The following is a 24,729-nucleotide window of genomic DNA, read 5'->3' on the forward strand; positions in this document are numbered from 1 at the left end:
TGCCAGAAATGTGTAGATTAAATTACAGAGGTCATAGTTAGTGATGGCGGTGTTTTACACAGGAGCACATTATACCCAGACACCATCATCAACTATGACCTCAGTGCTAAATGATTTCATTTAATTAACAGCTCTGTGACAGTGTCAACAAAAATTACAGGCATTACAAAAGTAGACTTCATGGCAGAACAATTTCATTGGATTGCATAAGACAATTGTATGTGTGCCTAATAAAATAGTGATGGTATGATAGATGATAGTAATGACAAGCTGCCATGCATTAGCTATGGAAAGCTGCGGCAGCTCCTACAAGTTGCGGCCGTTTGATTCTGCAGCAAAGTGAGGCCAAATTAAAAGTTGGGGATTGTTTAATTCTTATCTGCAAACTGCATCCAGAAAATATCTGCAGTCGATCAGTGAACAAAGTTCTGTGACTCCTATGACACCATGTTACATAGAATTTCTTGCAGCCTGAAACTCATGAACAGCATCCCAGCTGCCAAAAAAGGTAACTTTTGCTACAAGCTGTACTTCGCCGTTGCTTGTTGCGTTTGGGCGCTATTTTGACAACCGTTTTGTGATTAAAAAAAACAGGTTGTGACCTTGAGAATATTTTGAAATATAAAGACATATTTTTAGCCAGATTATCAGATCAGAGTGCGAGATCAAGAGAAAGGCTGAAAATATTTTTAAAAATTGCACAAGAAAATGAGAGCTTAGGGAAATATGATTATTGTGCATTTCCCTTAGTAGCTTAAACATCATTATTTTTAAATATAGAATATTTCGGGATCACACGTAAACAAAACGTGTTAACTGGATATGGAAGTTATTATTTCCTGATCACGAGAAGAAAAAAAAAATCATAATAATCACACAAACGTTTTGTGGCTTGCATTGAAATGAACTACAGTCCTGCTCCATGATTCTGAGAGCATTTTTCTAAATGTTTTAACAGAGGCACCCAAACCTACGTACGATTAAAAACCTTCCATCCAGCAAACAGTCCACTCTCTAAACAAATCAGGCACTTTGATTAATCTCTCCAAACGCCATCAGACCTTACATCTGCAGCATCGGTCCTACGGCACATTCCTGAATCCAAGTTCATCATCACTTGCCAAAACTCACTCATAGTAAACAATTTTCACAACACGAATACTTATTGAAAACATTCACCACTGAACCTGCTCGCCCTGCGTCAACACCTTATTGCACTGAAGGAGTTCATGACAACTAAGATTGGTCAGTTCCTCGTGTAAAAACTGTGAAAAATCAAAAGTTTTGTGGTCGTCGGAGGATCTAAACTGTCTGCTCTATTGCTGAATGTTAATTTCAGTTAAAAAGTAAAACTCATAAATAGCAAGCGGAATAAAATACACAAGAAACGTTTGGTATAACACAAGCAGAACTCTAAGAGAGGTTTAAAACCATGGCGTCGTGTTCTAACAGTCGTCTTTATGCACCTCGCCTTGCAGTAAGGCATCGAGCGATCACCTCATCGATGGCTGTACGTGGCTTTGATTTAAAAAATATAAATTAAGATTTCATTCAGTGTCTGTGTTCAGAGTGCAGAGTTACGCTTCTTACTGTCCGGCTGAACGGCTGCGAGGAAACCGTTGGCTTAAAGGGAAACAGAAGAAGTGTAACCGCTAAGGCAGCCTGCCGTTTTGAGGGGGTGAAATAAGGGCGAAGCTTTTGTTTTTAACGAGCGTACTCACAATCACACATTTGCTCGACAGAGAAATAAAAGTATTAAATCTAGACAAGCTGAAAACTCACGAACAAACATGTAAAACCGTCTACAATATAAACCAGCAACATTAGGCTCAGCGTCAGTGTCCTCACTGGTTCTGCTTCCACCCATGCACCAAAAAAAAAAAAAAACCAAATCAGAAAAAAACCTTTGAGCTGCTGTCAAAACGGAAAGGCGACGATGTGACTTGCGAGCTTTAAAAAAAAGGAGACAGAATCCTTTTGTGATTTCAATACAGCAGCGGAGGTGAAGAGAGAGATGCGTGGGCTGGAGCACAGGAAAGATTGGCTGGTTTCAAATTGCATAATGTGGCTGTAACTCCTCTCTGGCTTATTACATCTTCACGCAGTCGCAGCCGCCGTCATAGAGATCCAGTGACCAAAGCTGCACCAGCACAGACACGGAGGGAGGGGTCGCTCTGCGTGACGAGACGAAGCAGCTGATGGGAGTCAGACACTTGGACTGGCTGGGAGAGATGGAGGGAAGTGAAGGGAGGCATTCAGGCGAAATACATGGTCGTCAGTGTGTCGTGGTGGATCTGAACAGCCTTGGCCAGCGCCTGGGGGTCCCTGCCGTTACTCTGCCCTGAGACGTGGCTGCCCTCCGCACTGCCGGGAGAAAATGGCAGAGATAAATAATGGTTGGCATAAAAAAGAAAAAAAAGTTTACATTGTTGCAACGTCAGTGTCAAAAATTAACTCATGCCACCTGGAAAATTTATAAAATACATTCCTGCTACATTAAATAAAAAGTGGAAATGTAAGATGGACAAACCACATTTTGTATTCAATAATCCAATTTCAAATCAATTGTTAACTGCAACAACAAACTCAATAACGCTCATATTTGCGTTTGTTCACTGTGACCAATCTCAATATTGAATGACAGACGAACAAACGTTACTGCAGTCAGTGTTGTCATGGTATTATTATTATGGTCATGGTATGATCAATTATTTTTTGTTATTTTTCTGGTCGATTTCTGACTGATTATGGTCTTTTTTGGTCTCTGGTTATTTGGTGTGTCTTTGAGATAATTTTTATTTTTTCCAAGCTGATTTGTTGTTTTTTAGTAAGTAGTAACAATGTTGCTGTTCAGTAAATTATAACTGATGACTCAGCACTGTCTTATGCCTCTTTAAATTGGTCTTTCTTTTTCTGCAAAATTGTTTAGCGCTGGTCGGGGGGTATTTGGCAAAAAGAAATTCAGAGGGTGCATATTATTTAAAAAAGAACCACTGAATTAAGTTATTCAGGCAAACATAACTTCTACAGTCACTGACTTAGTCCAGATTGTAGTAAAACTAAAGTTCTGAATTTGTATCGACATTTTGGGATGATACTAGTCCAGCTGATTTACTTGAATGTTGTTTCTTTGTGACGAAAATCTAATCTCACTACTAATCTAACAGTTTCTCCCCAACCTGTCGTGCTCTTTGTCAACCAGATGGTAGCGGGCGCGGAAGGCCACCAGATGGGCGTAGTAGGCCGGTGCTGGGATGGAGACGGAGCGTGTGCAGCGGACGTAGGTGTGGCACAGCTGGTAGGTGAGGAGCTGGAACTCGTCGCCGGTGAAACAGTTGTCGTCCCACAGAACGTGGTAGTGGGAAGGCCGGCTCGTACCCTGCAGGGAGGAGAGACGAGTTAATCGCACCCAAGAGAAGCAGCTCCATGGAGAGAGGACAAACAACGAGCAGCTATAGTTAGGTGCCACAGGGAGGCCTGGCTGCTCAAAGTTTTCATCATCCAACCACTGCTGATCAGGAAGTTAAATATTCTCTGTTTCTCTCACTGCTGGCTGGTATGAGCATGCATAACATACAGTAAGCACAACAGGTTAAATTTCACATCTAAATGTCTGAATGGCTTCTAAAAGGCCGTAAACCGACAGTAATCTGGTCACTTATCTGTGAAGTGAAAGGTTAAGCAAACTTTGGGAGGAATATTTTTTTGTTGTCTTTTGCAAGTTTACGTGAGTCTGAAGCGTACCTGGATTCCAGCGTGACTGCAGAGGTAAAAGTCAAACTCGTAGGGGTGTGTGATGTCTGTGTCCACTGTTGTGCCGGCAGGAATGTTTCCACTTCGTCCAACCTGTGAGGGAATTTAACAACTGATTTATCAGGTAGCCACAATAATGAAAAGACTCTCAAAGTACCATTAATGTCATTACTCCTTACTCACCCGCTCGTTGCGATCTGCACAGAAGAGACGTGTGTGATGGCGTTTCTGTACTACAATGTAAGTGATCCCGGGCTGATATTCTTTCTCTAGACTGATGCAAGCCTCCCTGATGGCCAACAGCTCGTAGTACAGCACCTACACAGACAGATTCAGTTAGACTTTAACAGTAAACTAATTAGCAACATTGTTTTTTTTTTTTTGTAAAAATGTGCAGATATGTAAGATTACCGGGAAAGGGGAAAGAAAAAAGAAAGCAGTTGTTATACCTGTCTGAACTGTCCCTCTGACACTCCGTCCCTGTAGAAGATGATCCTGGTCGGCTTGTAACGGGTCGATTTGTAAAACTGGATCAGGAGCTCTCGCACCATGGAGGCCAAGTCCTGGATGACTTCCTGTCTGGGCCTCTGGACCCGAACTGTAGCACAGTACCTGCTGGGGTGGGCGTCCATGCTGCCGACCACCTGTAAAGGCAAAACATCAGGCAGATGAGTCAGAAACGCGATTACATGACAAAACACTGCAACTTAAGAACATTGATGATGATTCTGTGATTATTCTGTGTTTTTCAACATTAGGCTCAAGGCCTTTTTATATCGAGATCCCACAATATTGCCACAACGAAGACCTTTTTTATTTAGCACCAAACAATGCCAGCATAACGCTGCCCCACTGGGTATTTTTTGATAGCATGTTGTTGTTTCGGGAGCAAAAGAGGCGTGACGTGTAACAGAACAGCATCAGCGTCCAGTGAGACATAACACAGACATCGGGCAGAGCTTTCTAAACAATAGCAATGGCATAACAAGACAATAACAAACTTTTACAGTCCCTGTTACATCGCGCTATGCTCAGAGGGTAAGGCCTCATTTTGGAGACATTTTCATTTTATTTCTTCTTCAAGTTCTCTGCTAGATGCTTTTTAAATCTCCAGGCAGTGGTTTGCACATAGAACGTCATCAAAACATGACAACTGTCCCCTCCTGCCTGCTAAAATGTTTTACAAAGACTTCGATTTGGCTCTGTCAAAACTTCGCAGACGACTTAAATGCAAAACAAATCTCCCCCAACCATTTCAAGACTGTACTTTTAATACAGAACAGCAATGCAGAATATCAGCGCAACATTTCAGCCTTGACAGGCAGTGTACAACAAACTAAAGACTGATATGAGTAGTACAAGTGAATAAAAAATACGTTTATTGGTTTTATTTTTTTTTTAATGAGCCAAAGTCTCACCGCTGCAATAGATGGCTTTTTCCCGTCTCCTGCTGGAGGATGAGTGACATCAGCCCCGAGGAAGATGACAGGCTGCTGGAACACAGAGGGTCTGGATAGAAGAGAACAAACACAAAATTATCCAGCGACCTACCAGTAATGAAGTCTTTCAAACAGTCAAATAAATGCTACTAAAAAAGATGAGCCTCAACAGCAAGGACCCAGTAGGTGTTGCTTTACGTTTATTTGCTGTGTTGATTTTACCGTTGGTGTGGAACCAGGATGTTGTTGATTCCTCCCAGCTTGACGTTGATCTTGAGGCAGAGGTTTGAGAGGGTCTGAGGGGACGTCTTCACCACGTTCTTCACCTGCACACACTGAGTGGCCATGCCAAGGAGGGTGTCACCCACACGCTTCACCTCAGCTGTGGGTCAGAGAGATCCGATAGTCCTTTAACTCTGCGTTCAACATAAGCCGCATACACTTAAATGCCTCACAAACTTCACTGGCTACTTAGTTTGTCTTTGTAACAGGTAGCAGAAGCCTAGAGGTCAGAAATCTGACTCCAACTTTTCCATTCACGCTGAGTTCTTGATATATTTTTGTCACTGTTGTTGTGCTGTTGGTTCAGAGATATTAATCTTTGTACCGTAGACGGGTGTCTTCCCCGGCAGGATGACGATGATGAGCTGAAGCCCAGCGTAGGTGTTCTTCAGGTGTCTGAACATGGGCTCAACGCTGTCGGCTCCCTGGGCGTATTTACAAAAACACGGCTGGCCTTGGATTGGCATCCCAGCATCCTTTGAAATTTTACGCAGCTGGTCGGTGAAGCTCCTGAGCATGACGAAAAAAGAAATTAAGTTGTTTTTAATGTCAATGACAGCAGATTATTTAATTAGTTCATTGTGATCTTTGGATGGAAAGTTTGTAATTCTAATGAAGAACAAATCAATTTGTTAGGACTTTGTTGTATTGAGTTTTTTTCTAATGGTAGATTTTCTTCTTTTTTTGTTTCAACACTCCAAACTAAACTTAACTATGCAACAAGAGACATTTTTATGAACTCACTTGAGGATCTCTTCTCGGCACTGCCTCTGGGTGGCGAAGCAGGCGATGGCCCACATCTTGATCTCCACTCCGGTGTGAAACTGCTTCCCCCTCATGTCCCACACGCCGTGGCTGGGCGTGGCCACCGTGCGGTTCTGCAACGACAGTGCAGGGTTGATCTGCTGGGGCTGGCAGTCACACAGACACGTACAAAGTACAAAGGACACAGACAATGTATGGATTCAAAGATTCAGAGGATTCAGGCAGCCAGTGGGGTGATAAGATCAAGAGCTGCTGATTATTCAACAGGCTGAGAGTGACTAATCAGCTGATCATGGCATTAAAGACAAATAAATCAAGTTTTGCTTCTGATTGGGTCATGCACTCAGCATGGATTGCAGGGAAACATGGTTTTATGGCAGACATGCAAAACAGAGTGCTTTCAAATTAAAACTGATTCTGTATATAGATGATCTCTTACAACATGCATGTGTAAGAGTATAAAACAGCAAATTTCAAAAGTAAAACTTCACACTCAGTCAAAAAAAAAAGAAAGAACAGATATGAGATCAGATGTAAGAGATGCGAGAGAGGGTTGTGGTTTACAGTGTGAGCAAATGAAATGTGAAAAATAAAATAAAATTACAGATTGTAAACTGAGTTTCCCCCCAGAAAATTGGTTTGACTGTGGCTCATTTTTTGTCATACTAATTAAAGAACTCCACAATACTAATCACTACTAAATGATCATAATATTATCAGAATTTTTGGTTTTGGCACAGAACTTCAGAGCCACCACATGTCAGGAGTCAGTATTATTAGGTCCCTGACACACCAGGCTGACTTACAGTGAGCGTGTGCCACACCGTTGGCATAAGTCCGATGTTGTCGGTGGCTTTTTTGCCAATTCAACAATCAATCTAAGTGGCATTTCAGCTCAGTACACGAGAAGAGAAATGGAAGTGAGGAAAACACACAAACGACTACAGTCTATAGGGCATGAAATCAAATCAAACTTGTTATATGGGGTAAGATTATTATTTTATCATTGCGCCCTTTTGCAAAAACGGATTGTAATTATATTATTGTATGCTAGCAGACGGTAAACACCCTGTGTTTTTTCAACATCTGGTTGTGTTGTTCTCGTGCTAACTGGCTAACTACCATCTTGACTCGACTATCCGCCCTGTCTATTTTCTGGTTTCCCATTTTGACTGACAATTACAGAATATATAGCCACCTGTTGCTTTGGAGAGTTATTGCTTCTCATGCAGGCTCAGAGCGTAAGTGCCAGTTGGTCGTTGTCTCTAGTCTTTGCAGTGTGTTCACGTACAAATTTTGGGCCATAACACAGGCAACATGAGGTGACGGCCTTTGTCACAACTAATTATTTGTCGGTTTAGTGAGTCTGGGCTTGTAGTTCAACTTCAGCTTTCCTGACAAACTGTTGGAAACTCTGCTGTCTCAAACACACACAGAAAAAAAAAAACACACACATGCATATGAAGCGTGATTTAAAGGGAAGGTACCATAAATGGTTCAGAGCTCACCCTGCCGCCATATTGCAGCATGGGGGCCGGAAGGACGCGGCCCGTCACCTGAGCCATCTCATCTCGCACGCGGAACTGGAACTCCTGAACGAATGGGTCGGCCTCGTAATTTGCACTCCTCACCTGAGCGGAGCGAAAATATTTTCATTTCACAAGAAAAAGAGAGCAAACGTTGTGTTATTTTACATCTCTCATCCACAGGAGACTCACCAGCCTGCTGATCTCCTCCTGCCTGTCTGGTGCAGATCGGGCTGTTGCTTTGATCATGGTGGATGTCTGGTTGTCTGTGAGTTTTTTTATGCAGCGCTGTCCAGGTACGATGTTGCACACCTAAATAGAACAAAACAGGAATTCAGGTTAATCCATCTATTAATCCAGTCTGATAATGTGATTGAATTAGCATTTCATTTCACTGCATTCTGTCAGCCTGCCACTGCGTTCATGTTAGCCGACTTCTTGTGCAATGTTTTCTATTTACAGTTGACAAGTTTTTTAAGTTTTTTAAATAAAAAAAAACTAAAAAACCTGTTCATTTAGTCTGGCTTTTATATAGTGTTTCCATTTGCCTGGTTACAGATGTTTGAATCTGCCTACTCTACCGAGTTTGAGCTGACTTATTCATCAGGCATCTCATTAACACACTTTATTGGTCAAAATAAAAATAATCAATCAGCGCCAAAGGCAGGAATAGCACTTTTGTCAAGCTGTTTCAAACAGTGCTCCGAAACCAATGAGGAGCAAAAACAAAAATGGCAACTGGCATAGACAGATGCTGCTTTTGAGGCTGTTTTAAATCAACACACCATCTCAAGATCCCCAGATATTGTAGTTGGTTTTCCACTCTTAAAACGCTGGCAAAGCCAGTATGTTGGCATGACTATGCATCACTGTGTGGGCTTAAAATGACATGAGATTCAGGCAGATACAGTCTGATCTGGTCTTTTATGATCAAATCCCCCTCACCTACAGACATGAATAACAGGGGACACAATGTCAAACTAAAGACAAAAAAGAGCCTAAGGAGCTGAGAATTCTGTCTGATATCAGGAAAGTGTTTTCTTATATTGTGGTTTTTTATAGTTATTCTGTCATTATCACTATTTATTCACTCTTTTTCTACCAATATTGTTTTGTTGATCACTATGATTTATTTCTATTTTATTAACATTTCACTATTTTTAACATTTGGATTTTTTTTTAAAGATCTTTTTTTGTACTTTTGCCTTTTTATAGGAAAGGTTAAGTGTGAAATTGGAAGAAAGATGGGATGACATGCAGCAAGAATTCACATTACATGCATTCACTGATTGTACTTTTATATTCCTGGTTAAGTGAAAAGAATAAATACAGTAAATCTTCTTTTGAAAAGTTATCAACCACAATGATTTGACTTCAAAACACAAATTTAACCAACATTTGACGATCAAATCGCACTGTAACCATCAGTCCTTACCTCCAGGGGCAGGTAGGTGTGTTTCTGCTCCTGGCCCACCTGCAGACAGGGCAGGTGGGGGTACTTCAGCTGCAGGTTGTACTTCTCCCTGAAGTACTGCGCGACTGTGCGTTCAACCGTCTGACCGCTCTCGAGCTGCAAAGGAAATCTGTGGATTTGAAGACAACAAGAATCTCCTGTTAATGCGAGCCAATGACAGCTTTGATTGCAGGTTAACAGCTACCGGGGGTGAGATGTAGAAAACATACGTCTGGAGGCTGGCAGGGCGTCGTGTTACATTGCAGACTCTGTACTTCCTACGCATGGTTCCACAGTGTGTCACTTCCACTTTAAGACCTGTGAAGATGGTGGAATAAGCATCAGCAACATTTACATGACTGATGCTTTTATTCCTACAAAGTGGAACAACTCAACAGGCTTAATTTCCGACATCACTGAGATTCAGCTTTCATCTGTATTGCCTTTATGCATCAAATAAACTGTCAAAGCATACAGAGCATCAAACAGTAAATACTCTACTGTCACATCAAACAGCTTCAGCAGTTTCCCATACAACAACACACAAAGCCGTACAGGGACAGACTTTATACTGCAGCACAGTGACAACAGACGCTGCCTCTCCTTGGCGACGTACCTTTGATCTCTTTGGTGAACTTGACCCTGTGGGAGTCGGTGAGAGGGCGGGGCTGCTCATCAATGTTGTGAATGTCCAGGACCTCACACATAAACTGGATGACCGGCTGGGCTTTATAGAAAGCGGTGGCTGACACTGAAAAGATACGACAAGAGATCAAGCTGTCAATCACTGTGGCAATGACTCAGGTGGAGGTGGATGAGGGTTTATTTGATGAAGCACAGAGACTACTCTTTGGCACTAAATGGCACAGCATAAAGAATAGAAACAGGGGGAAACGGCTAGCTTTGTGCTGTCCAAAGGTAATTAAATCTGCCTACCTGCGAATCAAAAGCTCACCAAAACCCCTTTTACACATTCACTGCAAACCTAAAAATCATTGAGACATTACCCAGAGGAGCTGCATGTGAAAACACAAATGTCCAAGTCAGATGGATCAGACATTAAACCGACTTTATCCTGCAAGTACCCGGGTACAAAGCCTGTGTGATGTCCGATTGAGCCCATGTGTGACTTGAGCAAGTTATTATCCATCTTTTATTGCTTTTATTCTTGTATTTTCTAAAATTTTATTCATTTAGTACCTTAACTGCCTTTCGAGATGTACGTGTTTTCTCACTTTTATCCATTTTATTTGCTTTATTCTTGTTGACCTTTTGAGTTCACATTTTGTTCCGCCCTTTTTGTTTGACTTTAATAGACTTTTCTCTGTGTGGCATATTTGATCATGTTTATTTTACTATTTCCTGAGTTCCTGCCTTTGCTTTGTCTGTCAAAGCACTTTGTAAATAACTGTGCTATATAAACAAAATTATTATTATTATTATTGATGATTTTTCTATTGCTCGCGCAAAACTGGAGGAAAACAAACATCGGCGGGTAAAGAAGAAGGGTCATTTACAAGAAGACAGCAGCAAAAATGTCCAGCTTCAAAGATGACAAGATCTACTGTTTTGTGCTAAATGTGTGAAAGGGAAACTCTGGACAATGTCTGGACCTGAAAAAAAAATGTGTTTCTTTTACATTGTGCAAAAAAAAAAAAATCAAAACATCAGCCAAATCGGCAATAAATTTGAAACGGCACAATGAATTGAAGCATCCAACTCGTCTTGGGAAATATCTGTGAGTGAATGATGATCATAAGGTTTGATTTTATTTAAAAAAAAAAGTAAAGTAAAAGAAGTAATGAAGATAAACTAGCTCCTTTTTGCAAGTGTGTAGTTAAAAATTCAAATTGTTAACTATGAAGTTGAACTACTTCATTTTAATCTGTTTGATCAGAATTTTGAGCTGCAATTGTGAAATCTTCACAGACATGAAGTGAGAGCAGTGTTTATCTTTCCATCTAACTCTCATCAGAAAATGAATGACTGTATTCCCAAAAATGTCAAACTATTCTTTTAAGTGTTTCTTCACCATCAATGTTGAGCATCATTTTCCACATGGCCGGCCGTACTGACTGATGGAAGCCAAACCAAACCTCTCTCCCTCCACCCAGCGGGTGGTCGTAGCCCTCTGGGGAGGAGAAGAACGATCGTCCGACAGGCGTGTACCTGAAGAGGACAGAGGTTAACAAAGGTGACATAAAGGTTAATAGAGCAACAAAATAAAACTCTACCCAGGCTTTGAGTTGCATTCCCGCTGTGGTTCACTGGGTGCAGAATAACACAAGCGCTGTCTGAGTTTCAAGTTCGTTCATATTACTTAAAGCTATTTTGGTTAATGGATTCACCAAATGGCACATCTAGAGGTAGATAAATTAAAGATGCTTTTAATCCACATGTCCGTGTTGTATTTAAATCCAGCTTTATAATATATGCATTGAAGGATGCACACGTTTCCACCACCCTGCACCTGTTACAATCAGTGACAATGTTGTGGTTTAAATACTGCATAATAAATTAAGGGCGATATACAGAAGCTGCAGGATGCAGCCATCCTTGGATCATATTTCATGACCAGAAGAATACTCTCCTCATGCTTAATTCAGTGCCAGTTAGATCAAACTCTTATATTCATCCCTCTGTCAGATGTCACTGAAAACTAACATAGAAAAGGTAAACTACAGCACAGAACAGTAATCATCAGTCTTAATAATTTTAATGAAATGGTAAAGTTTTAAGCAAAAACTTCAACAAAAAAAAATCTTTTCGAGTTATGCTTTGAATTACTTTAGAGATGTAGATTTCTGAACTATTCTTTTTAAATATTTCTATAAGTTGAAAACAAATCTTCAGATGGTCGAGGGAGAAAACTCACTTCATGGAAGGCAAGTGTCGAAGGACGACATCAACGGCGTGAACAGGGTTGGTGCTGATGGGTTTCTCCAGGTCAATCGGCTGAGCCACACCGCGTCCCGTCAAGACTTCATGCAACATGTGCCAGCTGACCAACGACACGAACCTGATGGTGACTTTAAATGGGCGGTCTTTTCCACCATCACCTGGCAGGGTGACATCCAGATCCACCTGAAGAGGAAAACAAAGGTCATTGTGGTCGACTAGTGCAGATTTATTTGAAGCAGCCTGCCACAATATCAACACTAACCACAGGTGTTTAAATTGTTTTGTTTTTAAAAAAACACAATCTAGACCTATTCTTCATGAAAAGTGACCTTAGATGACCTCTATTGTGATTTGGCAGTAAAATAAAATAAAATATATTTGACTTTTTTTTTACCAATATAATGGTAGGGGAAACGCTGCCATGGTGTATAAAAAAGCAGCACAAACCGCTGTTTAATAAACAAAACATAAAAATATGCATGTGCCGATGTGCATTTAACCCGCGTTAGACCAGTTTATACGAGTCAGCTGTGAATCTGTCACTGTTAGTAGAGGCTTCAGTCTGCATCATGCACTCTCATGAATGCAACCACGTGAAATTTGAACTCGCACACCCACAAAAGGATGGTTGCACATGCGAATGGTCACAGTCTAGAGCCCTGTTCAGGGTGTCCAACACAATACACTAATATCCAAACTGTAGTGTAGAGTCTTACCCCACCAGTGGCGACAGGAAGTGGGGTAGCAGTGTAGAGGCTTTTCTTCCCATCGTAAACAGGCAGACAGTCACCAAAGATGGTCACCTTGAAATGCTGAACCATAGAGTCCACCACCTCCCTGAAAAGACCACCAGGGAAAAACATATCGTATAGTAAAAGTTTGCTCTCTGATAGATTCTCAGCCCAACACCTCGATGCTCAACAAATGTGTCCAGGCTCCAGAAGGCAGTTTGTTTATAAAGACCACCTCAACACCTTAAACTCAGTCTCAGTCTTTCGTGTTACCTGTTGACCCGGCGGGGACATTTGTCAGGCTTGATGTCCACCTCATACAGATAGACATCGATCTTGGGTATCTCCACCTGGAAGCAGTTTGCCAGAAGCTTAATGGGCTTCCCAAGGGTGCCATAGCCGGGTCGCCGTGGCAATGAAAAAAGAGCTTGGGCTTCAGCGGCTGCTCCAACGACTCCTATAAAAACACGACAAAAATAAGTATAAAAAAGAGTGTGTGAGAGACACTGCACCCTGCCTGTATTTTCTTATTATTTTCTGTTCTCAGAACATTTTTGATTGTGTACTCCAACAGTGCTCAGGTGCGGTAGGGGCTTTTTAAAAAAAGGTACCAGGGGTCAGATGTCTTGTGTGGGTCTCTTTGTGACAAAATTAATTAATAAATGAATAACTACATCAATTAATAAATACATTAGCTATAGATGAACACAGTACAAAGAAAATAAATGGGGAAATACTTAAGTTTTCTTTTTTGGCCCACAGGAGACCAGCCCAGGCATACCCCCACCCCCTTACCCTTTATACCCTTTTAAACAAACTTTGACAGGAAGGAAGTGGTTAATGAAGAGGAAAGAGCCGACGGTGGGTGCTGGGGGTGAAGACGGTCAGTGACGTTAAAGATTGCCTCATGTCAAACTGACAAAACCGAAACAAGCAGGCCAATGTTTTTTTCTGATGTCAATCTGATATTGGCCGTATAAAAAGATTACAGCGTTAGGTGACATTTTCAATAAAGACCAGCTAAGCGGTCACAACCTTCTCCTGACTGACGTGGCCTTTGCCAGACGACAGAAGAAGTAGGCGAGTGACACAACATGCCAATGCGACACCAATTTTCAGAAATACCAAACTGGAAAGTACTCAGTGAAAAGAAAAAAAAAAACCACACAATTTCCATAAATGTGACTCAGAGGATCCACACACATACACACACAATGACCTCCATGACAAAGTCTGCACACAGAGCTCAAGCTGTTTAACTAGCAGGAGGCGTGCTTTGTTGTAATGAAAGAAAATAAAGTGTGCAGCTATTAAAAAAAAAAAGCATTAATGATGAATGTGGCCATGACTAAAACAGAGCAGCTGTAGATGGAAAATATGAATCTGTTTCAGCTCCTGTCAGGGTCGAGGACTGACCCTGAACCTGCCGAAACGAGGCATCATTCAGTAAAAGACTGCACTTTCTGCTGATGCGTACCCAGGTTGCTTCCTCCCCTGTGCCGTTCCCATGGCAATAGCACCCGTGTTGCTACAATTTCTCCATGGCAACTAAAGGCATGCTGACAGGAGGAGGAAAAACAGGTGCGCACAGATTTGGCTCATTCATCATGGAGCTCCAGAGACAAAAACTATTTGAAATATATATTTCTAAACTATATTTTATGGTCAGTATTTTTTGAATACTCGGCATCATTGCAATAGCTGTTACTTTTACTTACTGAATAATTTGATATGTGATGCAATATTGATTATTTTAAAGTGTGTCATCTTTTTAGAGCAGTGGTTCCCAACCTGGGGATCCGATCCCCATTAAGTGTAGCTAAAGCTTTACAGGGGATTCGCAAGGCTTTCTTGATTTTAAAGGGGTGTAATAAAACTGTTTTACAAAATACACAGTTGGCCTATATCTCAACGACTGATTACATCTCTGTGGAGAAAACTAAATGAAATTGTTATTTTTTAAGTTTACATTGTTATGTAAAAAAGTAACACGAGCTGTATCCACAGAGCCTTCATTCTCTGATTAACAGCCTCGTCCTGCATTAATCAGGACACAGCTAAAAAAAGCTGACAGAACCATGACTTAGCATCACAGAGAAGAAATCAAAGAATCTGTTGAAAAGAAAAGCCCATTAGATATGTACGATTGTTAAAAATAAAAAATATACACATGATACAAACAAAAAAATCAAATAAGTTCCTAAAAATACCAAGAAAACTCATTTCTGGTGCAATATGCAGAAGTAACTGGCTCAAAATGTATCCTAATCATTTGTTGTACACAAACTTGTAGTTATTGCATTCAGTATTTGGGTTATATTTATAAGCTTTTCTGCACTTTAATATAATATGAAATATCAACAAAATATGCACAAATTTCAGGGGTCGTCAGTCTGTTCAATCACAGAAAAGAGGTCGCTGAAGGGAAAACCACTGATTTATTACTACTGCCATTATTATCAGTCATACCTCCACTATTATATCATACACAAATGTATGTGATATTACAAATGTAATATCACATGCTATCATAAACCACATTTCTTAATGTTCATGAATTACTATTGTTGCATGTTAATGTTAAAAGTATTGTTCATCTCTCTCTCTCTCGCTACCCCCCTCACTCTTTCATGTGTACCTTTTTGTTATCTACTGTAATTTTATTGTTTTTACGACATCTTTTGCACGTCTGTCCGTCCTAGAGGAGGGATCCCTCCTCAGTCACTCTTCCTGAGGTTTCTACCATTTTTTTCTATGTTATAGGGGTGTTTATGGGAGTTTTGTTTTAAGTCGCTGTGACTACAGAGGGATGCTGTATGCTGTAAAGCCCTCTGAGGGAAAGCGTGATTTGTGAAAATGGGCTTTATAAACAAACGGAACTGAATTTAGAGAACCAGGTGTAATCAATCTGTTTTTAATAATTCTGCCCTGATGAAGAGACTCTGTGAGGTAGAAACAAGTCTGCATAAGAATTTCTTTCAATTTTTGTTCTTTTAAGCAAAAACTAAAGAAAAGTAAATCAAAAAGTGGTAACAAAATTCATTCAATTTTAGATTTTGTTTTTTGAGGAATTATGGAAAATGTCCTCAGCTATGAGCAAGACCAATAAAGAAGCTTCTGTACCAGAAACAACCCAAAAACACAAACGCTCACTGTAGAATGAGCAACAATGGAAAGATTAATTCCTGCTTATCAGGCTGCTTCATCATATAAATGCACCCCACATCCAGTAGCAGCCCACACAGAGCTGACATTCAGCCCACACACTTAAAGAGATCACTTCACTGATGTAATGTTGTACAGTACTCACTGCTCTAATGATGGAGACTAAAAACGAATAAAACTTTTACTATTAAAATAAATGTTATTTTAACCTTCTCCAGCTGGCAGACTTCAAGTAGTGCAGATTAAAGCTCCCTGAACCTGCAAAACATTACTCAAGCTACTCAAGGTCAAACATGCCAAAATATTATCAGCTTCCAGCATCACAGTTGGGAGTTACTACTTTTCTCTGTTTTAGACCATTATCCAATAAATAAATAATAAATCTTTTGGTTTTGGACTGTTATGCTTTGTTCAGAATAAACAATACGATGATATGACAAGATTTTATGACTCTAACTTGATTAATGCAGCATGGTGACATATTGTGTAAGACAATTTTACGATGTTACCTTAAGCTCTGGGAAAATATTATGGCCATTTTAAACCATTTTCTGAAAATTATAAGGTTAAAACAATTAATTAAAAAAACCTCTATGACGACAACTTTTATGGCCTCTCAATCTCAATTCATTAAATAGGATGATTGCCACATCATCTTACTATCATCACGCTCACACAGTGTCCTATAATTCATAACTTCAGACACAACAGGGGGAATATTAGCCTGTTGAAGTGGCATGTAAAGATTTGCTGTTGGGTCAACTGTAACTCTTCCTAATCCACACACATTACACGGCCTTCAGTGAGCCTGTTAGAAAGTAAAAGCTCCACATTAGAAAGCGAATGCATATGAATCAGTGAGGAAATTAAGATGACAGGACAAGTACAGTCCTTTTTCTTCCAATAAATCTACTTAAATTCTGATTATCCAGTTATCAAAAAATACATCAACTGGTTCCAGCTACTCAAATGGTGCTTGTTTAGTTATTAGTTAAATATTTGGTGGGTTTAGACCATTGGTTAGAAAAAAATAAACATCTATTTGAAGATATTTCTTTGGGCTCTAAGATACTGTGATGGAAAGCTTTACTGGTTTTGGACATTGTATTTACTAAGCAATAAATCAGCTAATTAAAAACATACCTGACAAATTAATTGACACTGAAAACAACTTAAATATCTTCGTGAGGCAGCTTTGACAAGTTTGATAAATCTGTTATTATGTTTTGAATTAAAAATACATGAGCACATTAATTTAAGTCTGAGACTGCTTTAAGATTTTTAATTTATGCAACTATATGATACAGCTTTGTTCTTTCCTGTTCATTGAGTGAAAAATGGGTGGAGTGGTTGGAGAATGAATGGGTCAGCTTCAGTGGACCAGTTTGGCTCTTTCTTTCCACTCCCAGTCCAACACTGGCCCCAACAACATCAATAATACACAAGCTGTGACTCACAAATTGTGCCCCTTGGCAACAAAAGTAAATTGACTAATGTCCTGCCATGCTCAATTGATTTTTAATTAACACAGGCAGCGGTTAAATGAACTTTATTCAATAACTAGGGTAACTATGGCAGCAGCTGCTGTGAAAGGCTGCCCTTCAAACAGATATGAGCGAACACACACACACACACACACACACACACACATCTATTCGATCCTTGTGAGGACCCTAACTGACTTAATACATTTCTTAACCCCTTATCCTAAGAGACTGTTTGTTATTTATAAGGGAGGAGGGGTGGCGCAAAACAGGGGGAGGCATTTAAAATCATTTTTTAAGCACTGGGTAAAGGCCTGGGTTGTTGTTTTTTTTGTTTAGGAGAGGGCCATACAGGTTTAAATGGTTGTCTTTTGTATTTATTGCCTCTGCCTCTGAAACAAAGGCATGTTTTCTTTAAAATTCACCAAAATTAAACAATTCATCATTGCCAGACACTGTAAAAACAGAAATAATTGTTGGATTTGATGAATGCTTCCGTCATAAAACAAGAAAAATCAAATTGAAGCTTAACATTGTTACATTTTAACAAAATCACTTTATTCAACATCTAATTTGAATTTTGGCCCAAAATAAACTGTTTCCACAAACTAACAAGCATGCACAAGTGTGAAAAAAACAAGCATTTTTTCAACTCCAGGATTTCATCTTCAAATTTGAACTTTAAACTTTCAAACATCGAGGAGTGAGTTTTAGAAATTCACATAGCTAACTTATGGTGGTGGGAGGGTCATGCATTTTCCTCCAGTCACCCAGGAAATCTCAAGGAAACATTTTTAAAAAATAATAAAAATCAAAGTCACACCACCGCCACCCCCCTCCTCAGATACACAATTAACAGACCCTAACCTTAACCATCACAACTAAATGCGTAATGCCAACCCTAACCCTAACCTAAACCTAACTGTAACCTGAACCCTAAAACCAAGTCTTAACCTTCACACAGACCTCTGAAGAAGTGAGGACTGGCCAAAATGTTCGCACTCTGTTGCTTAAATAGATCTTTTGGTCCTCACTACGTATCATGTACAAGTAAATACACACAGACACAGGCGCGCACACACGCGCGCGCGCACACACACACACACATACACACACACACACACACACACACCACCCTCCCTCCCTGAAAGTGAGCCAGCCTCTCTCAGGCTTCACGCACACCTGACGGGATCGCCACCTGCCTCTGACAGCCGGCAGAGTGACGCAGACAATACAAGTAACCAGTGAGACTGGTTTGAGACATACAAACACCAAGGCGCAAAAATGACCGCTAAAACATCGCTGAGGAACAATAAGTAACCCAGTATATTAAGCCTGTTGGAGCTAGAGATGGGAATATTATTTGAGTTTCCAAGCTGAGCTGCTTTAGCACATGTATCCATGTTAGCAGCTTATTTAACAGTGGTGGATGAGGTACTTGAAAATCATACTCGAGTAAAAGCACATATATCTTCACAGACAATGACTTTAGATAGAAGTTTAAGTCTCCTAATACTTGAGTAACAGTCTTAAAGTGTTTATATATTTACTGTACGTAAGTATCAAAACTAATTTTAAGTTATTAAATTAAATTAAGCCACGTGAAATTTCACATTAAAACTGAAGAAATAAAAATAGCCACTTGGGGTTATACAGGTAAAAGTTCCGCACATGCTGACACTTTCTCTACACTTTTTAATTATCTGATTTTATTGTTGATTATTAAAAGAAAATGCGGATACAGATAATCAGCAAAATGCTAAATATCTGCCCCTATAATCGGCCAGGTTGATAATCCCTTAAAGGTATGCATTTTATTTAGGAAATGTGGTGGAGTGAAAGTTGGCAGAAATATAAAAACTCTAGTAAAAAAAAAAAAAAAAAAAAAAAAAAAAGAACTTCCCAAAAAATACTTAAGTACTGTACCAAAGTATTATTACTCCGTGACATTACACCACTGTTATTTAACCACAAAGATCAACTTGCAAATACTCCATCATGGGGGTCTAACTTGTGCACACTGTCTGCAAATAACTCAACTGCAGCACCTGAGCACCAAATTAAGCATGGCGGTTAGTCGGGAGATCCCACCTGTTGTTCCGATTTCCATTCATGAGGTCTCTGTCCGGATGACCCGGCACCAAGTGATTACTTCTCTTCTTAAAAACTTGACTGTAGATCCGCTGGCCGACGCGCCGCTCCCCGGCTCCGCGGCTCCCTGCTCCCCGGCTTCGGTCGCTGATGTTTAACCGGGCCGCTCGGGGGTCCCCTCGGCTGGAAGTCTTCTTCCCGGACCTGCCTCACCGCAACTGACAGCTCAAAGTTGTACAAAACGCCCCAACTTCGATGCTTTGACGTCTAATTTGTCGTATCTGTAAGAAAAACCGACATTATGTTTGGTGTTTTGAGTGTTTGTGACAGTTTACAGTCGCAGTTGTTAAATTTCACTGACGGCGGTTGAAAGCTAACAGCGACAGTTAGCTTTAGCCGACGACAACTAGCAGCTGACAGGCAACTCGACACACACAACTGACATGATTATTTACCCGGTCAGTTGTTAAATTCGTCGTCCCGGTTGGTTAACGTGGCGATACGGCTTTCCTCTTCTTTAACAGACAGATATGAGGGGCTCGGTACCCCGGCGTCCTCCTCGGTATCGGCGAGAAACTAACCGGTCTGAAATCTGCACTTACACCGCCCTCTCGCTCTCTAACGTAAAGCTCGCGAGAATAGAAAATAGAGATTTCCGAATGACTCCTTCAAAATAAAATCACATTTAGCGACCTATTTACTGCAGGGAAGACGTTTAACCCTTTGAAACCCAAACAAATTGGCTTGGTTTCTTTCTACAACACGGGGAATAGGCAGTGAGTAGCTTGTAATTAGTTTAAAAAGTACAAGAAAATTACCTAAAAAATTGCCAAAAAAAAAAACATGGAAAGATGGCAATGAGCGATTTAAGAAAGAAAAAAGAATCAAACAATAAGAGAGCATCATCATCAAAAAGAGAGCATAAAAAATGTTTTCAAAACTTTTAAAACAGGAAATAACCTGAAAAAAGTGCACAAAATAATTTTAAATATACATTTATGATAAAAATATAAATATTCTTTAGTTGTAAAAATGTTTCCCTAACCTTTCAAAATAATTTTCTAAAGTACGAATTACTTGCAAAATGCGTTGCTCATTGCGTTTTCCCCCGTGTATTGAAAAGAAATCAAACCAAATAGCTCCAGGTTCAAAGGTTTAAATGGTTGTGAAAGAATTATGAAAAGTGATTAAATGTCACACAGGTGATTAGTTAATTTTTTATTTACCTTCTCATTTTTTGTTTTTATTTCCCCGGTATCACCCTTTCAAAATGCATCTAACTTGAAAAAGCTGTTGCTCTCTCCTCCTCCTCCTCCACCGAGGGAAATCCGTCAGGAAATACCAACTGTAGAAAACAACGTCACTTCCGAGACACTTTTTTTCCACTCTAACATTTACGTCATGTTGTGAAATGCTTGTATTACAGGTAGTGTAGGTTTCGATCCTGTCCTGTCCACCCACATACAATAACTTTAAAAAAAATAAATAAATAAAAAATATTATATGTACTTATAACTAAACCTACTGTGAATTCTACACATACACACTCCATACTGTAGATGTCTCCAAAATCCATAGATACATTTCATACAGCAGCTCCATACAGGAACCATAGAAGAAAATAAGCAGGAAATAAGACACTTTAGCATGAGGAATTACAACTGTAGCCCTGGGAGAAGTTAATGGAGCTGCCAGCAACAGACAGGTGTCACTTAATGTGTTTATAATTCCCCCTAAATGTTTAAATCACCTTTGCTTTAAAGGTGGATAGTTTTGGTGGAGCAACAACAGTCGTTGTGTGTGTTTCCTCTTGTTCAGCAGAGACTACAGTCCCAGCAGATGTGGATCAGACTTGGATCTTCGCTCTTGTGTTAAATCAGAATGGAAAAGGTGATCAGCTGTTTCAGGAGGAGCCCGGAGGCTGTGGCCAGGCTCATATGCTTCCCCTGGGCAGGTGGAGGCTCCATACACTATGCACGCTGGGGAAACGTCCTCAACAGCTCCATAGAAGGTAACATGCTGCACTTTGCCCTGATAATCTACACTGTTTGCTCTATATTCACAATTTATAAGATGTTGCAAATTTTACTCATGTAGTCCTTTACCTAAAATCAGCTTTAAAAAAGGAATTGTGGAAATTTGAACTTAAAAATTGATGTCATTATACTGTAAAAAAAAAACAAAGTCTTAACATGTTGCAGTATGATTAGATTCATCTTTTGATTTGATGGGGAAAATCCAAAATAACATAGTACAACTTCCACCTGTTATAAACAAGCTGTAATAACTGATGTTTCACATACAGAGAATATAGATATTGCTAGTTTCAAACTCCTGTCCCTAGTTAGGCTTTTAGCAAAGAAAAGGAGGAAATATCAAGGTTACATACAATAACAGTTATGGTAAAAAGAGGACAAAAAGGTAAATATTTACATCAAGCGTGCATAAAATTACAATTACAAATCACATTACAAAGTTACAGTTAAAAAAAATACATACAATGACAAATAGCAATGTTACATGCAGTTACAACACTCAACTAAAATATATTATGAAATAGTTAAAAATGCTCACATCTTTGATTCTACTTAAGCCAACTTTTAACACTTTCTGTTAAAAATCTTAATATCTTGTGTTAATTTTAAGGCCGACTGCCCCAAGGTGGTCTTCTGATGTGCGATTTTTACAATTGCTCTTTGCTGTGCCCCTGGTGTCCCTAACTCCCACATTTGCACTTCCTAAATTTTCATAAAATATCCGGTGCAATTTAGATTGCTTCAAACTGCATGAAATGTTTTTTTATTGGTTTGTTTTTTTTCCCTTTTCTGTCACTTTCAGTCTTTGCTGTCAAACTGCCGGGCAGAGAGAGTCGAGCCAAAGAGCCGTTTTTTGAGAACATGCAGCAGATTGTGGACGAGGTTATCTGTGTGTTGTTACCGGAGCTGAAAGAGAAGCCGTTTGCTCTGTTTGGCCACAGGTGTGATAACATTAAGGGCTTTATAAGTAACATATCAATTATGACACCCTGCTTTGCTTTTTTTAATTCCACTACTCCACAACTTATTTGTTTAACATTTGCACTATCCTGATCTGTTTTAGTTTTGGTGCCTTCACCACATTCGCCGTGGCAGACGCTCTGAAGAGACTGCACAACCTCGAACCAGTTCACATCTTCCTGTCAGGTGCCTCTGCACCTTATGTGAGTTTATTTATTTACCCTTATTGTGATCAATCTGTCTAGTATTGATTTGTTCACTAAAATACCTAAAGAAAAGAATATTTTCACACACATTTCTTTCCTATTGAATAGATCCAGCAGAGGTTAGATATATATTTAGTAATTCCCACACCACAAAAATGTGCATAAATCCAAGCAAATCTCTATGTGTGGTTGCTGCTTGAAAGGTTTTGAAATGGGGAGTTTTTTTGTTTGTTTTTTAATGAGTGGTTATCTGCACAGTGAACTGTGAATGACATCACAGTCAAGATGTGCTGCTGATTGGTTGGTTGTTAAAAAGTAAAAGGTATAATGATGGGTCCTGAAGCTAGAATTAGTGGGATACCTCAGGGCTTAGATTTGGACACGGGGAACATACCACTTAACCACCACATAACCACATAAACCACATACCACTTACTCTATTTAGGGTCACAGGTAGTTTCAACAATGTCTTCCCTAAATAAATACCTATACGTAGGAACATCTTCAAAGACGTTCTTCAACACCATAAAGTCATTAATGACAGGTGCATATCAACAAAACCCTCTAAACTAATAAAGAAGTGAACACTAGTGTGCAGAATTTCTATATATTCATAAAGATTTGGCTGGGATTTTTATCTGATGTGGGTCTACAGACCAAAACATCCGGTTCCTTCTATACAGCTGTATACACTTATAGTTTGGACTCAGTGTTTGTAATATAGCCCACCACTCATATGTTGCCTTTTGTCTTTTAGTCCGAGACACGTATCAAAGCCCCAAAGAGAAGCGACTTATCTGATGACGAATTTCTCAAGTGGATGATTTCGATCGGAGGGACTCCTCCTGAGCTGCTGGCGAACCCTGAGGTCCTGAAGCTCTTCCTTCCTGCCCTGAAAGCCGACCTGCACGTAGTGGAGAACTACAGGTTCATAATTTAATCTGTATTTAATCATTAATTTTAAATTATTTGTGTGATTCAGGATGAATGTTTGTAGTGACCGCAGCTGCTGACCTTCCTGCAGGTGTGACAAGCCAGACAGTCCGTTCCTCTCCTGCCCGGTCACGTGTTTTGACGGAAAGGACGACATTCCTCATGACTTACAAGGTCAGTCCCCTCATGTCCTGCAACAGAGCCTCATCACACACTCCCTCTACCGTCTTACTAAACAGGGATCATGGAGATTTCTCACAAATCATGGTACATTTGGTCCCAGCAAATGCATTTTACTCACACATGTTGGCAGCTTGTGTAGGTGCTCTGCATACTTTGAAACATTTTTAATTTGTTCCAGATTTATGCACAAGCACCTCAGAGAAAGACACATAAACTTAAGCTCATTAGCATCAGCCTGCAGTGAGGGAAACAACTGGCAAATGTTAATACTGCTTCAAAATGCAGATCAGAGAATCAGCACGTAAATGTCTGTAGATTTTTATTGAATTAAAAAAATATATATATATTCTGGATGATGCTATAAAAATATGTGCTGTGTCTGTATGTGCCATCTGTGTTTGCTGAAAGACTCACTGAAAGTTTTTCCATTTTTATCTGTAATTATTTGCATGTATTTTATCAACAGCCTGGAAAAGCATCACATCGGGTGATTTCACCGTCAGGATGTTTGATGGATCTCATTTTTACCTGAAGGATTCTGCAAATGAAAAGATTATATTGGACTACGTGACAAAGCAGGTGGAAACATCAGAAATGGATTATTTGTAATGAAATGACTGTAGATTTTATCTAATGACTTATATTTTTTTTTTAAATAAATTCATTGTGATGGAAATAAAACTTTCAAAAGTGGAACCTATTGTGCGACTAATGGATATTAAAGAGTCATTCAATAAAATTTGATCATCTATCAATATTACGGCTGCACTGCACAATTATTTTGTAACTACTTATGTATAATGTAACTGACTCCACACATG

The 24,729-nt window shown here is 39.7% G+C and overlaps 2 protein-coding genes across 6 annotated transcripts; one reads left to right on the plus strand and one right to left on the minus strand.

The window, feature by feature from the left end:
- Positions 1 to 784: 784 nt before the first annotated feature.
- ago3b (argonaute RISC catalytic component 3b) lies at positions 785 to 20,187 on the minus strand. Of its 4 annotated transcripts, none has more exons than XM_042507189.1 (20): positions 20,046 to 20,187; positions 19,591 to 19,871; positions 13,124 to 13,307; positions 12,836 to 12,956; positions 12,094 to 12,302; positions 11,251 to 11,387; positions 9,835 to 9,969; positions 9,449 to 9,536; positions 9,201 to 9,348; positions 7,958 to 8,077; positions 7,748 to 7,870; positions 6,219 to 6,352; positions 5,800 to 5,984; positions 5,415 to 5,574; positions 5,172 to 5,262; positions 4,203 to 4,397; positions 3,937 to 4,071; positions 3,745 to 3,846; positions 3,180 to 3,379; positions 785 to 2,364 (listed from the first exon to the last, which is right to left on the minus strand). In XM_042507189.1, the coding sequence occupies exons 2-20, from the start codon at positions 19,607 to 19,609 to the stop codon at positions 2,256 to 2,258; spliced, it is 2,595 nt and encodes an 864-aa protein (XP_042363123.1). In that variant the 5' UTR covers positions 19,610 to 19,871; positions 20,046 to 20,187; the 3' UTR covers positions 785 to 2,255. The 4 variants fall into 4 exon arrangements, with proteins under 4 accessions (XP_042363123.1, XP_042363121.1, XP_042363122.1 ...); XM_042507187.1 differs by having other exon boundaries at positions 6,219 to 6,385; XM_042507188.1 differs by having other exon boundaries at positions 7,727 to 7,870.
- A 1,021-nt stretch (positions 20,188 to 21,208) lies between these two features.
- olah (oleoyl-ACP hydrolase) lies at positions 21,209 to 24,597 on the plus strand. 2 transcript variants are annotated; one of them, XM_042507193.1, is made up of 7 exons: positions 21,209 to 21,295; positions 21,409 to 21,601; positions 22,429 to 22,567; positions 22,690 to 22,789; positions 23,550 to 23,719; positions 23,817 to 23,899; positions 24,375 to 24,597. In XM_042507193.1, exons 2-7 carry the CDS (start codon positions 21,472 to 21,474, stop codon positions 24,515 to 24,517), a joined length of 765 nt encoding a protein of 254 aa, XP_042363127.1. In that variant the 5' UTR covers positions 21,209 to 21,295; positions 21,409 to 21,471; the 3' UTR covers positions 24,518 to 24,597. The 2 variants fall into 2 exon arrangements, with proteins under 2 accessions (XP_042363127.1, XP_042363128.1); XM_042507194.1 differs by having other exon boundaries at positions 21,213 to 21,295; positions 21,412 to 21,601.
- The last annotated feature ends 132 nt before the right edge of the window (positions 24,598 to 24,729 follow it).

This window comes from Plectropomus leopardus, chromosome 18, assembly GCF_008729295.1.
Source record: "Plectropomus leopardus isolate mb chromosome 18, YSFRI_Pleo_2.0, whole genome shotgun sequence".
Lineage (NCBI taxonomy): Eukaryota > Metazoa > Chordata > Actinopteri > Perciformes > Serranidae > Plectropomus > Plectropomus leopardus.

Coding starts and splice junctions, on each gene's coding strand:
- ago3b (XM_042507186.1), bottom strand. Junction 7,871..7,957: donor AGGAGGAGATCAGCAGGCTG/GTGAGTCTCCTG, acceptor CGCTCCGCTCAG/GTGAGGAGTGCAAATTACGA. Junction 5,985..6,218: donor TGCCGAGAAGAGATCCTCAA/GTGAGTTCATAA, acceptor CGTCATGCTCAG/GAGCTTCACCGACCAGCTGC.
- olah (XM_042507193.1), top strand. CDS start 21,472: ATGGAAAAGGTGATCAGCTGTTTCAGGAGGAGCCCGGAGGCTGTGGCC. Junction 22,568..22,689: donor TTTGCTCTGTTTGGCCACAG/GTGTGATAACAT, acceptor GATCTGTTTTAG/TTTTGGTGCCTTCACCACAT. Junction 23,900..24,374: donor CATTCCTCATGACTTACAAG/GTCAGTCCCCTC, acceptor TTTTATCAACAG/CCTGGAAAAGCATCACATCG.